Source organism: Macaca mulatta, chromosome 2 (assembly GCF_049350105.2).
Source record: "Macaca mulatta isolate MMU2019108-1 chromosome 2, T2T-MMU8v2.0, whole genome shotgun sequence".
Lineage (NCBI taxonomy): Eukaryota > Metazoa > Chordata > Mammalia > Primates > Cercopithecidae > Macaca > Macaca mulatta.
The window spans coordinates 135,176,654-135,191,881 of record NC_133407.1 but is presented as its reverse complement, the minus strand read 5'-3'; the positions used below and the strand labels follow the sequence as shown (position 1 = coordinate 135,191,881).

General features: G+C 37.9%; 1 protein-coding gene across 6 annotated transcripts in view; it reads left to right on the top strand.

The window, feature by feature from the left end:
* EIF4E3 (eukaryotic translation initiation factor 4E family member 3) overlaps positions 1–11,597 on the top strand; it is a 72,902-nt gene extending 61,305 nt beyond the window's left edge. For 5 of the 6 annotated variants that reach the window (XM_077990138.1, XM_077990136.1, XM_028843121.2 and 2 more), the window contains 2 exons: positions 2,427–2,582; positions 7,831–11,426. In XM_077990138.1, coding sequence (XP_077846264.1) covers positions 2,427–2,582; positions 7,831–7,877 — 203 coding nt within the window. In that variant the 3' untranslated portion in view covers positions 7,878–11,426. 6 annotated transcript variants of the gene reach the window in all.
* The last annotated feature ends 3,631 nt before the right edge of the window (positions 11,598–15,228 follow it).

Sequence of the window (15,228 nt, the reverse complement as noted above, 5' to 3'; positions counted from 1 at the left end):
CAGAGACCCCGGTTAAGATAAAATTGTCTGTAAGTACAGATTCCTTCTGTTTTAATAGGGAGTATTTAGCAACTTGATAATATACAGCCAAAAATGTATCCTGTGTATAATTATAAACACATAAATCCCTGGGAGAGGAAGTTTTCTGCATGAATTATTCCTGTTTCCAGAACCAGGGAAAAATAGTCTAAGTAGTAATAGCCAGGATTGAATAAAGAAGACCAATTGTTTTGTGGTTGACTTGAGACATGAGAGCACCATTAGCTATTAACCATTAGCTCTTCCATTAACCAGCTATGCCACTTTTAGCAAGTCAACTAATCTCTCTGGGCCTCACTCCCCTCATCTTTAAGCAGTGGCTCCTCCCAGCTCTAATGTCTTATGCTGCCAGTACCCTAAAATAATCAAGGTTTTGCTGGTTGATTCTACTTATGAATATTACATGTTTGCTGATGGATCTGCCTTTGGATAAGAGTTGCAGCCTTTTTTTACCAAACCATTTGTGAAAGTGCTGTGCTAGTAACTATGCCTGGTTACCAAGAGCAAAACCAAACTGAAATATTGACAGTTCGGCATCCGTCCGTTACGTCACACTTTGACCAATAGGGTAGAAATTGGCAACACCAAAAGACAGGAAACATGAACATTTCCTCAAAAGGGTGACCTTGTGACTTCATGGCCACTCTTGAAACTGGTAAACTGCAAAGCTCCCCTTTGTAGTTGATGATTTTTATTTTCATATAAAATATAACATTGAGCTCTGGCAAGACTATTTTTAAAGTGTAAATTAAAAAGTAAAGAATCTGTATCTAAGAATATTTTCTTGATGGAATAATAAGTTTCTGTGAATGGCCATGATAAGGTACTATGTTTTTTGACTCTTTTGTTTAAATGTGGCATATATACAGAAGAGTGCACATGTCATATGTGTACAGTTTGATAAATATTCACAAAGTAAGCATATAACTGTAACTAGCATCCAGATATATAAGCAGGATATTACCAGCCCTCCAGGATCCCTCTCTGCTGTCTTTCCTTCCTTCAAAGGTAACCTGCAGTCTAACTTCTAACATCATAGGCCAATTTTCGCTGGTTTTGAGTATTTATATAAATGGACTCATTTAGTGTCAAGTCATACACATTTAGCCAGGATCAAATTCATTTTAAAAAAGAAAAGAAGGAAGAGGGGGAGAAAGAGAAGGGAAGAATGGAGAAAAGAAAGGAATTACTTTACTGCCAATTATTTCTTTTAGTAAATTGGATATGTTTTTATTTAAATTATATCCTAATACTAAAACGTTTTAACTTCCAGAAGACAATTGGAAAAACTGATGGCATGAATATTTAGATTTACAGAGGCCAGCAAATTAGGTAAAGCATACTAACTAAAGCAAAGTTTTCTTATATTGATAATGCTTATCTCTCACCTATTACATATTGATGCTGTTTATGAAAGTGCAGAGAGCTGACCGTATTGCATTACTGTGTCATGAACAAGGAAAACCAAGAATCAAAAGTTTGTATTCTTTTCATTTTGCTGCAAATTTGTGTAAACAAAGTGGCTGCAAGGGAGGATAAAACAGTATAACCCCCTACTATCCATCCGCTGTTCTCAACTGTGTACAAGACAGCCCTAATCTGGAATTTTGTTTTTTTGAAAAAGTCCACCTTAATCAATGTAGATAAATGCCTTAACGTTCATTCATTGAAGGACAATCCTGTAATAGCAGAGCTGTACTCAGAAGATTTACTCTCACTCTATACACAGGGCTAACAGATGGTCATTGGCTCACTAGCCCACAGTATATAATGCCCAAAACCAGAAAAGGGATTTCTAGAGGGAGGCATCAGGAAGCAGGAAGAATTCGTAGGAAAGAAGCAGACAAGCAAACCGCAGAAAGCAGATGAGCAGCAGCGAATGCACAATCTGGGTCCAGTTAGTGTTGGGGCAGATAGCACTGACCACTCCAAGGTGCCTGAAAGCTTGGCAGGAAGTCAGGAGAAATTCTTGCTCTCCTTACCAAAGACAGCAAGGCATCAAGGAAAAGTTCATTTCAGTTCACTTGGCTTTCAGAGGGCAAGGAATTATGCAACCCATTTTAGAAAAAGTCTCATCAAAACAGAGTAAGAAATAGTCACAAAGCTTTCCTAAAGTTAAAAAGGGTAAATTACTTATCTGGAAAATGCATTCGGCTGGAACACTTTATCTGAGTCCCTGGATAAATGTGATGTGACTGCTACACCTTTTGTGCACTGACTTGCTTTCCTCCAGTGATTCCCCGTAGAAACAATTATTTCTTACAAGTTGTCTTGTGCCACCTTTTTTCCATCTTATCCTTAATTTTCAGATAAAAAGACTAAGTTCTTAGAAACAGACTGACTTGAAAGTATCACTCATTTTTTTTTTTTTCCTGTCTTCCCCTCAGATGATGAAGTAATAGGAGTTAGTGTCAGTGTTCGGGACCGAGAAGACGTCGTCCAAGTCTGGAATGTAAATGCCTCTTTAGTGGGTGAAGCGACTGTTTTAGAAAAGATCTATGAACTTCTGCCCCACATAACTTTTAAAGCAGTATTTTATAAACGTAAGTGCCTCATTTCCAGTTATTACTTTGTAGCTTACTCTATCATACTTTTAAAGATAAAAACTGTTTTGCAAATGCGATGAAGGCAGACTCACTTGAAATTTGATAATTCAGAAAAGAATTCAACAAAATACATTTAAGTGTTTAAAAAAAACACCAAACATAGTCTCAGAAATTAAAATGATATTTTATTTTTGCCTAACTGTGTGGATCAGAAAAGGAAATAACAAATACCGTGTTTGTTATTTCAAAAATTTTTACCTGAACTCAAATTTTTAATTCTCAGAAAAAAATTTACATTCTATTGGAAACAACAGTAACAAAAATGTCATTATATGAACTGGCAGGTAGATATTCAATCATCCCTTCATAAATAGGAATTTATAATGTATAACATCTGTATTTGTGGAAGAAATGCATTCTGAGCACAGGCATGATTGAATGTTCTACTGAAATGCTAATACTTCCTCATTATGAATGACTGTGACACAGAACCGAGAGAGAATTCATGCCTAGTAGTGAAATGTTAACGGTATGAATAGGTGTGTGGACCCATTGTTTCCATCATGATTCATGTTCATTGCTTTTGTGTGCTCTTTTGAAAAAGTCTTCTTTTTCATAATGAAACATCTTAGTGCTATTAAACCAATGTTTGGTAGATCAAACTGCAGGTCACACATTTAACAAAGAGTTAGAGAAAAGGACGACAGCCCTACACATGCATGATAAATTTCCTATATCCAAAACTCTTCCTAGAGTCAATAACCCATTTTTTAACTACTGTATTTCATTGAATCTAAGATGCTCTTGAAGATAAAATGCTCCATTATTTTTAGTATTACTAAAAAAGAAAAATAAAAGGCTCCTAATTAAACTGTAACACATTATTGGTACCAGAAGTCTTCAAATATATGTGTGGTAGTTGTGAGGAGTGCATCTTAGAATTGCTGAAATACAGTTCATTAGTGCTTCACTTTTTCCAACTCTTTGCCAAAAAGGATAAAAAAATCAAATTTTGTGAGTATCCTAGTATAACTGGGGATATTAACACTAAGGCCTCCCTGTAAGGAATCATATAATTACAGGCCAAATGACTTAGATGTTAAGCAGTGGGGCTGATCTGGCACTACAGATATTCTGAATTTTAAATGGAAGTTTAAAAGAGACAGAAAAATGTCACTGCAGAAGTTGCTTATTGGCTGTGCAGTGTAGAAGTTGCAAATTTGCCGATGCTATTTTTATTCTTTAAGGATACTTCAATTGTATTTTCACCCCAGATATTAATTGAAAGGTCATCAAGAGTTTTTTCTTTTTTTTTATTTCACAAGACCAGCAGAAACTCTGTAGATGGAAGTGTATTTCATTGGCATTTACGTATGGGGCTAAAACATTTTTTCCCATGAACCAGCTCCACACTTGACTCTAAAGAGGAGAACACCAATTTGGGGTCATTAAGTCAGGCACTTTGGATTTTTGTCCAGCTTCACCAGTGTGACCTTGAGCAAGTCACAACTTCTCATTCTTTTACTTTCTCATCTGAGTATCGAGGAGGTTGGTCTTAGATGATCTCCAAGGTTCCTTCTACTTCAAAGTTCTATGATTTAAGTTTCCAGGTAACACATTGGTTAGCAGCAGGCTCAACACAGATAATAAGATACCTGTTTTGTCAGATAATAAGGCCACAGAGTGGTCAGGTCACTTTTTAGGGCCATGGCAATAATCAAGTAAGATTGACAAAGGGCAGGATGATTCACTGGTTAGCTGTTGTGATGGCTCTGGGAAAGAAAAAAGCCAAACAAGGGGAAAGAAAACTGCGACTTGGCCAGTTAAATCGAATAGATACCTAAAGGTAGAGGCCATTGCAAAGTGTGTGATACACGACTGAGGAAGGGTCTCAGCAGAAATCCATATTTTAAGGTCATAAATTAACATTTAAAAACTCAAAGATCGTTCAAATAAAAGTGTGAATTTGAAAAAACAAGCAGTTTTCTTTATTGTAAACAAAGCAGGCAGTCCTTTACTCAGCAGGGTATATACCACTTGCTGCAGAAGTGATTTGGAAAAATGAGGTTTGGGCTGAAATCTTTTTCACAGCAGGGTGAGCTAAGTTAGAAATGGCCAATTTATGCGTTTACTCTGGTTTAGTTAATAGGATCCTAGTGTAAGTATTCCCAAGTTTACAGAAGCCAGGTGACTGTAAATTTTCCATGTAGAAAGAACCCAAGCATATTCAGTCATGGCCTCTAGTGGGTAGATGGGCATTGGGCCATTGATAACTTACATTTGATATGGATACACATTATTTGACTGAGAAATTCACAATGCACAGACTCCACTCCCTGACTAGCCCCACCCTGGCCAATTCTGCTAAGTTCTTCAGAGCAGCTGAGTGACAAAGGTCTTTTCTGCTGTGAGAATTGTTTAGAGCAGGAAGCTGGAGCCCAAATCTGCCCCCCGTCTTCCCCTCCCCTCTCCTGTTTCTGTATAGGTGTAGCTGAGAATGCTTTTTACATTCTTCAGTGGTTGGGAAAAATCAAAAGAAAAAGTATATTTTGTGACACATGAAAATTATATGAATACAAATTTTAGTGTCCATAAATAAAGTTTTATCAGCATAGAGCAATACCCATTTGTTTCCGTGTTACCTATAGCTGCTTTAGTGCTACAGTGGCAGAGTTAATAATTGAGACAGAGGTCAGACCTGGTGGCTCACGCCTGTAATTGCAGCACTTTGGGAGGCCAAGGCAGGCAGATCATCTGAGGTCAGGAGTTCAAGACCAGGCTGGCCAACATGGCGAAACCCCATCTCTACTAAAAATATAAAAAGTTAGCCGGGCGTGGTGGTACGCGCCTGTAATCCCAGCTACTTAGGAGGCTGAGGCAGGAGAATTGCTTGAACCCAGGAGGTGAAGGTTGCAGTGAACCAAGATCACACCATTGCACTCTACCCTGGGTGACAAGAGAGAAACTCCATCTCAAAAACAACAACAATAAATAATAATAATTGGGACAGAGACTGTATGGCCCATAAAGACAAACATTTATTCTCTTCCTTTTCCTGAAAAAGTTTGCCAACTCCAGGCTTAGAGCAATTCTATAATCCCTTTCTACCCAAAGTAACCTAAGGCTGACAGAACTCCTGTTCACTAGGCACTCCCAGTTCTGAATGTTCTGTTTTACTGTCTCCTTAACCCATCAACATTGTAGTATGCAACTATGACCACCCCAGACTGCCCCTCACACCTGGAAGTAACACGGATCTTTGGATAGCCTGTATATCTGGATTTATTTTTTGGAAACCAGGTCACTATAGTTCTATAGTACCTCTGTTTGACCCTGAAGTATAGTATAATTTCTTTGCAGATCAAACCATGTTTTCTTTGGTGTCTTCCTTAAATATCTTTCTTAAAAAGAAAACACACTCACACAATGTGAAATATTTGTAAAGTTAAAGCTGTGAGAAATGTTCTATTAAATTAGTTCAGATTTCAGGCTGCCCTTAGGAGTATGGCCAACCTGAGGTGACCTGGGAAGTATAAAGTGCGTCTCTCCCAAAGTTTTTTCCAAGTGCGGAGTAGGTTGGGGTGAATGTCCAAGATGATGTTGCAGGGAAAATAGACCCGTTCCACCCACCTCTTCAGCAATAGTCTGAAGAATTTAGTCCTTATGAAAAACACAGAGGCCAGGTACAGTGGTTCATGACTGTAATCCCAGCACTTTGGGCGGCTGAGGCGGGTGGATCACTTGAGCTCAGGAGTTCAAGACCTGCCTGGGCAACATGGCAAAACCCCGTCTCTGTCAAAAAGACAAAATTTAGCTGGGCATGGTGGCATACACCTGTAATCCCAGCTACTCAGGAGGCTGAGGTGGGAGGATTGCTTGAGCCCGGGAAGTCGAGGCTGCAGTGAGCTGAGTAGCGTGATGCTACTGTACTCCAGCCTGGGTGACAGAGCAGCAAGACCTTGTCTTAAAAAAAAAAAAAGAAAAGAAAAAGAAAAACAGAATTGGAAGGGGCTTAAAAGGTGAAATGGGGCAGCCCATCTGCCTCCCTGGAACCCCATTCACTGCTAGTGTGGGTAGCGTGTTGGGGATCAAAGCACCCAGAGTCCTGAATTACCCCACCTTTATCAGACCTTGCTTCCTGGTAATGGTTAGCCAGATCCAGGAGGTAGATTGTCACACTCGGTCTTTTGCCTTAGAGAAAATGTTATGTATTTCGTAGGTTTCCCTGTGCCATCTTCTACTTTAAACAACGTTAAGTGTTTGAAAGTATTTTTGATAGCATAATTTTTTTCAATTCCTGAATTCCGACTGGGCCTGGTGGCTCACGCCTGTAATCCCAGTACTTTGGGAGGCCGAGGCAGGTGGTTCACTTGAGGTCAGGAGTTCGAGACCAGCCTGTCCAACATGGTGAGACCCCGTTTCTACAAAAAATACAAAAATTAGCTGGGCATGGTGGCATGCACCTGTATGCCAGCTACTCGGGAGGCTGAGGCAGGAGAATTGCTTGAACCCCGGGAGGCAGAGGAGGTTGCAGTGAGCCGAGATTGCACCACTGCATTCCAGCCTGGGCTACAGAGCAGAACTCCATCTCAAAAAAAAAAAAAAAAAAAAAATTCTAGAGTTCCTATTTAAAATTAGTAATTTTGCGAACCAGATGATAGGGCTGAATATCTATTGGCAGGGGGAAACATGATTTGGAAAAATAAGACTTAACAATTTTGTGAAACTTCATTTCCCATGGAGAGTGCTGAGAGGTAGGGAGCAGGGGCACCTAGGTATAATTGCTGTCACCCTGGTATGGTTCTTTGTTTTGTTTTATTTTTAGTTTATTGTTCAAGATAGGCTTGTGAGTGGCTCTGTCTCGGGTTGTGTCAGGCACTCCCCGCCACCCCCCGCAATGCATTTTGTGGGGCACATTTTCCCCTGCGGCATTTGCTTGCAGCCCAACATACTCTCTTCATCGGCTTGTCGAGATGACTCATCCTCCCGGGCACAGCAAGAAGAAACAGGCTGCATGCCCATTGCTTGTTTATTCCTTGTTTTAATTTTCATTATTACGTTTCTCAGGAAATGCACGCCTTAGCTAACAGTTACTGGCAAAAAAATAAATAAATAAAAAATAAGGTGTTTGAGTTCTTGCCAACATTTGGGGAAGCTGAATGAGATGCCTAGAGGAGGGTTGGCCCATCCTTTGCTTAAAGTTTTCTTTCCTTTTTTTCTTTTTTGTTTTTTTTCTGTCCTTTAGCCCATGAAGAGCATCATGCTTTTGAAGGTGGACGTGGAAAACACTAATTGCACTCTGTAAAGAATTCTTTGTCCTTTGCTGATTGGTTTTGGAAACGGTCTTAACAGGAGGGAGAGTGAAGAGAAGACTTGCCGAAGCCGATGCTGGTCAATTTAGAGTGGGTTTCTGTCCTTGCAGATGGGCAATTAGGACTCAAAGTGGCAGGTGGGGTGGGGGGAGATTGTGTGGGTTTCTACCGTCACGTTACTTGCTTTTTTAAAAACAAAAAAACAACAAAAAAACCATTTTTTTTGGCTTTCTAAATTCTGTTCTTTTCACTCTGAATTTTTTTTTTGTGCCCTTTAAAATTCCTTGTTCAGCCTAATTATTGTTTTCTACACTCCCCTTTCATTGAGGCACAAGAAATTGGTTTCCCTTTAAGTAGCTCTGCTGTACCTAGTTAATGAGAATATGCATAATCGTGACAATACTGCTTTTGAATACCACACTGTACAAGGAGGAATACTAGCTTGGAGAAACCTGTCTTCTGATTATGTGTTGTGACACATTCCTATGTGCTGTGAGCTGGGCATTGTTTTTTTCTGTCCCAGGGAAAAGAAAAACCATACTTAATCTGATTTTGCACTGACTGCACTCAAATCTTTAATTTTCCTTTTTAAAACTTTTTTTTAGTGATAAAAGGAAAATAATAGTTGGATTGCCTAACATGAAAACTATAATCACAATTCAGTATCAGGATATAAATCAAGCTCTAAGTCTTTGGACCCTTCGTAGAAACATTTCTAACCCGAATTTTAATTTGGCCTTTTCAACCAAAGGCTTAGAGTGGTAGCAAGGGATTTCTCCCACTAGGAAACCTGATGTTTCTGATTTAAAGAGAAGGTGATATTTTAATTGTTTGGATTAAGCTCCTTGCAAAGTTCGGATGTGTTTACCCACTTAGGGCTTTCCCAGTGAACGCTAACACATTTTGTTAAATGATCCCTTTCCCTGCTCACGTTGTGTGTCATTTCTCATCATCAGTAGTCCTCCAGCCTGGGCAGCTGTCCCCACCCTTTCTCATGTAGGTGCAGGAAGTTACATCTCATTTCCAGGATGCATGTGAACATTTACAAAGTTGAACTTTGAGTGCATTCAGCTCATATTAGTTATTGGGATTGTTGATATATATTGTATTATGCTACCAAAGAAATATTGGTTTTATTAGAAGGAAATGGTCATCCTCTGGACCATGGAGACGTGCTCAGAATATGCCGATTTCCCTCTCCTGACTTTGCCAAGCCTTGGGCTGCTTTTGCCTGATAAAAGGCAGGGCCATTCAAAGACACTTCCCCCAGTCGGCTTGTTTGTGGAGTCACAGGAGGTAGTGTCTGCTCACACATTTTTCAAAAGGGCAGTATACTCAGAACTTCACTGTACCTGGGATTTTTAATTCCTCTTGCAGTGTTGACCAGCAGAGAGACTCGAGGCTACTTTAAGCCTCCACTATGTGTTTGTAGATAAAAATCTCCATTCAAACATTTTAAAGGACTTTGAACATTATCTGTTTATAGAAGTCGTGCCCTTCACTTGGTTAGTAACCACCTCAGCCGTAATACTTATCATCATAGGTTTTTTAAAATGCTTTTTTTTTTCCCCTAAACTTGAGTTTCCTTAGTGATTTCAAAATGAAGTATGAGAATATCAGATCCCATTAGCAAAAGCCTGGGACTTGTTTCTCCAGACATTGTACTAACATTCAACTTGTTTTAAAATTGTGACTCAAGAATTTTAAAAAATTATTCTGGACATGAATTAAAACTCTTTTTTATAATATAAGTATTTTTCTGATAGATTAGAAAAAAGGATATAATTGACTTCACTATAATTGTCGTATATATTTCCATAAGTAAATGGATTTTGAAGTATTTTTATTTTTTGAACTTTATTTAAAGCATGTGTGATGACATGTTCAACTTTTGCATGTATGTAGCCTTTGAAGTAAAAATAAAATAAATAGGAATGTCAGGCTCACGTTAATATTTCTAGTTTCTGTTTATGATCATGGAACATGACTAGCACACAAAGTAGATTTTTGCCCCAGTGAACTTCTGCAACTGTTTCTGACCCTTTAGAAAATACCAACTGTGAGAAGGATTTAATTTGCCTAATGTTAAAAACCTATCATCTAAATTACTTTCAGGGAGGATTTTGTCAGATTTTGGTTTGGAAATCGTTTTAATTGAATATTTAGTCATAATAGACTTTATGAACTAAGCTGATTTAATCAGTTTAAAAACCTCTCATTACCTTCTTAGATTAAAGAAGCTAATACTCTTTTGAGATAGAAGGAAATATTTTGTGGGACATGTGACTTTTGTGTTAAGGCAGTTTACCCATCTTGGCCGATGTGGAGAAAGTGCAAACTTCAGTAGAATCCCGGTCTTTTCATCCAAGTGCTTGCAGGTGCAGCGTTGTGCTCTGCAAGGAACCATACAGAAACCAAAGAGCTCGCTTTTTTGTCTTTGTAATTCCTTAGGGTCTGTGATATATGCCAGGAAATCTGATTGAAACTAATATGCTTTTTATTCTCCCATTATTGCCTAAATTGTTATATCACAGGCACTTGCCTACACTGGGAAAGTAAGAACAAATAATGCCCATTTAATGTAACTTGCCTGTATTTTGACTGTCTTTTGTAAGCACTTGCTGAACTGCTGACTTAACTCAGTTTTAAGATTTCCTCTTTCCCCCCAGCTTTTCCACATTTCTTAAATGAGGGTACAATTTACTGCAAACATGTACATTTAATATAATATTGCTGTTAGATTCATGGTACACTTTATGAAGCAAAAACATGAAAAGGAAAACACAACTCTAATAAACTTTAAATTACAGATTGACTCTCTCTCACCCCTCTTCTCGAATTTAGCCCACGTCTACACCATGTACACAGGCACAGGACTTTATGGCTTAGAAACTTTAGATATAATTGGGTCCTATAGACATAACATGCAATCCACCAACTGAGCCTTGGCTGAACTTGTCCCCTGTTAAAGACGTAGGGCTAGCCAGCCATAGAGCTGGGCATTGAAGTCGGCAAAGTGTATCCTGGTGCAAGCACCCTTAAATGGAGAGTACTCAGGATCTGCCAGCCTTAACCTGCCCACTGGCCACCCTAATCAAGCACTAAATATCTGATCCAATCTGGCCACTGATGTGACTCCGTAATCAGACATCTTCTTTGTAAACAGCTCCTCCTCCTCTCCCTCTCCCTCTCAGAGACAGAAGTAGTGCTGGGGTTTGGAGTTTGAAAATAACCTTCCTATGACAGGAAGTGGGCTTTTGCTGTTAGTTGCCCAACTCTTAGAGGATCCCAACTTGTGTCTTTAGACAAAACTGACAGCCCTTGGAACGATCACATGGTGGCGCTGCCTTCCAGCCAACAGTTCTGGCTCAGCTGCAGAATTTATCCAGCTATGTTTGTGGAATTCTTTTACGATCCTACTGCATTTTGCTCCTATGCTTTTATAAAAATTTGACGAGAAAATGTAAAAATGATACTTGGCAATAAGACATTTAGCTTTCATGCACCTAATAAAAATGTGTCAAAGCTAGATCGCTCCAGATGTGCTTAAAATATCTCAAATCCTAGGCTCTCATTGGGCTTATAAGTGGTTGGGAAGAAAAAGAATAAAATAAACTTACATATAGGAGATATGGAAAATATTTCATCAAATATTATGCCCAAAGAGAGAAAATTAGGAGTTGATTTTTTTTTTTTTTTTAGCTCTCTGAACATGGAAGTTCCCTTTAAAAATGTAATTCTACCCTTCACCTTCCCCACACTGTATGTTTCTGTAAGATTTTACTCATTACAAATGAAAGTAGAGGACTGCCTGTGAATTGTTTATTTCTGAAAAGAATATATTGAGATCAGTTAAAATTACTCAAGAGTTTGGTGACTCAGGATTGTAAAAAGCCTGGATCTCAACAGCTGGGAGGAGTCAGAGGGTGACGTGGAAAAAAAATAGGGACTGAGGGGCAATGAAAAGTCCCTTTGAACCTGTGGTCATGTATAGCAATTAGAGTGGGTTGCCCTTCTACTTCTCCCAAGAAGAAATCCCATATAGATTCCTTTCATGTCAGATTATACTGTTCTGATTTTATTTTCTATTATTTTTACATATACATCCAAATCTAATAATACTTATTCAGATTGACCCACTGAGACCAAAAGTCACTGTCTTGTGTTCTAGAAATTCTTTCATGTTGCTGACATGAATCCATTTTTAAAAGAAAACTCAGGGACTCTTAGAATTTTAGAGTGGAAGGGACCTTTGAGATCATCTACCAGTGCTTCTCACCCCTTAGCATTCAGCAAAATCACTCAGATACTTACTTATTGTGCACAATTCTTGACCCCAGCACTAGAAATCTGGGAGGATATCTGCATATTTAACAAGTACCCTAGTGATTCTAATGCTGATGGTGCTCAGATCACTCTTGGAGAACCTCTGATTTTATCCAACTCCCACATATGACAAATGAGGAAAGCCTCCCAACCCTAAGCTCTGTCAGGTGGCCTGATTCCAATATATGATACCAACAATCTTATGAAGGCTGGAGAAAGCCATTAATACTGAGACTTGAGTAGATGATGCTCGTAAATAAGAACTTTATGGCTGGGACCACAGCAGTCATAGGAGCCCATCCCTGGCAGTCCATAATATAAAGCCTTTAATACAGAGTGGTGGTTTTTCTCTTTTCTAAATACCATTTCAGCCTGTTAAGAGAAAAGAAATTAATGTTCAGAAAAGTAGTTACTCCATATGTGCAGTAACTACTTTTCTATAATGTCTTATGGCATCTGGGGTTCAGCATCATTGAACAAGATTAAATGAACGTTATAGAGCTATAAAATTGCATGTAAAATAACGCAAAACTGTTCAAATGACTATCAAAGTAGCCTGGGAATGAATTTCCACTAAAATTAATTGTCACTTTCAAAACGTAGCTTAGCAAAGCTGTTACTAAACGGGAGAGATCCGTTAATACATAGAAATGTCAAAAAAAATCAAATAAGTATTCCCTAAACGATGTGAGTGATAAGCAAAAGTCATTGCGAAGTCAGTATTTTTTTGTTCATCATTGCTACTGAAATTTAGAGTTCCATTGTGTATGTGTGTCTTGAGTGTACCTTATTAGAATATCCAATACAATAGCTTTTGGATATTCTATGCTTTTGTGTCCTTCAGAAATCATGAGATTGAAGGAATCTGTGTTAAATGTTTTTGTTTTGGTTGCTGCCTGAAAAAAGTTACCAACTCATTTAGTAAAATGTACGATTTCTTTATAAAAATTTCAATTTCTAATATCGAAGTCAGATAATTTTTCTTGAACTTTTATTTTGGAACAGATGTTTATTTCGGATTTATTAAAGTGTCAACTTTGCATTATAGAATTGAACATGACGTAAATTGAGAGTTTCTGAGTTTTCTATAGAAAATTTATGCTACCTCTCATCTCTTCACATACAAAGAAGCAACTTTTAATGAAGACTTGAGGTGAAAATTTTAATTTTAGCATTTTGCATTACATGATGAATGGAGAATATTAAAGGACTTTGAACATTTTAATAAACTTACAGTGTTTCTGTTTTCAAATAGAGGTATTAATTTTGTGGGTATACATTAAATTCTCCCCAAAATTCTCAGACTTGAATCAGATAATGTGGCTTACAACCATCGTTTTTGTTTTTAAGTTTTAACATTATCTTTTCAGTATTCATTTAAAACAAGTCACCATGACTTTGAATATATTCTCATGGAGAATTTATTTCAATGATTATACAAAAGAATTTCAGAATTTAAACTAGTGAGCATACTTTAGCTTTAGACAGCTAACATTATTTGTCCCAAATTTAAAATCTTATCAGTTGCATTGAAAGTTATTAATTCTTTAGAATAGTCTTACCTGTGTAAGTTGAACCAGGTTTGTTTCATTATGTTTTGGATCTGCTTGTGCCCCCACCCCCCTATTTTATACCATCTGTGCCCTGTGCAGTTGGGGACCCTTTCACATCTGGCTACAAGCTGGTGTAATGCCCTTCCTTTTGATCTGGCTTCATCTAGTGATTTGCTCAGTATTTTTAAGGTCAGACTGAAAACTTTTCTGTTCTAGTTATTTTTGATTTTATATTGTGTGTTGTGTTTGATATTCAGATACATGTGAAAGTTGCTTCTATAAGTCAGTATTTTTTATTCCAGCCTTTTGCAGCAATAAGGTAAGACTAGACTATACTTTTCTTACTTGAAAAGGTAGTGATTTATGTGTTTAGTGCAAATGTTTAGACTGTTGGAATTTTCTAATTTGGGACTATATTGCTATGAATTTGTGCTTCTTCATTTTTCAAGGTAGTAGTTCACAGGGTTTGTTTAAGTGTTAGTCTGTAGAACTTTATTTTGAGATCTTTTGTAATCTGTTGCTACTAATTCTTGTTCTGTATTGAGGTTCTTATAGTATAGAAATGTCATTTTCATCCTCCAGTTTAAAAGTTTCATGCAGTTTAATCCACCACATCACTTAATCATTATTAGATCCCCAGTGTGTGTGTGTGGTGATTAGGATAACCCTGTTTATTCCAACACATATTAAAAGTTTCTGTCCAACAACTCTGATATGTATGATGCTGCTAGCATGGAGTCTGGCGCTTAGTAGGTTATCTGGTATTCTGATGGGGAGTAACTATTTTTATTTTTACACTACCTTGTTGAACACATTGATAATAGGGCTCATCTGGGTCTTTCAGAAAACACATCCTGCTTATTTTAATTCTTTTTCTTTACCCTCTACTAAGAATGGTTTTGTTTTAGAATAAGTCAATTACGCTCGTTGCTCTTTTGTGCTGCAATTTGCCCGTGAGATTCAGTTGTCCCCTGTTTCGGCAAGTAAAGTGAGTTTACTCCTCCTTTCTGGCTGTCTCATATATTCCTTTAAAAACAAACAACGCGTACCAACAAACTCTTCTTCCTTTCATCTGCAGACTTTCCTATCTCTCCCTGCAGAAACAAGCAATTCAGGATTTCGTGTGTGATGCCTAGTTAATTTTAACACAGCGAATTTAATGAAATCGCTGAAGAGCAGGGCATAACACTGGGAAGGCTTTACAATTTCATAATATTTCCCGCTCATATTTGCATCTGATTACTGCCACCATGCATTCTGTGTGTACTTCATCATCTAGTCATTATTGATGCACTTTTTGGAATGTGTTCTTGGTTGTTCTATTAGCATAGGTTCCTCTGCATTGTCACCTAACGTCGTTTTCCTGGAAGCCATGACCATGCATGCCTTTTCTTCCTCAGTGATCCTTTTACTGCAGTAACTGCTGTTAAATAACTTTTAACTGCTTTTCAT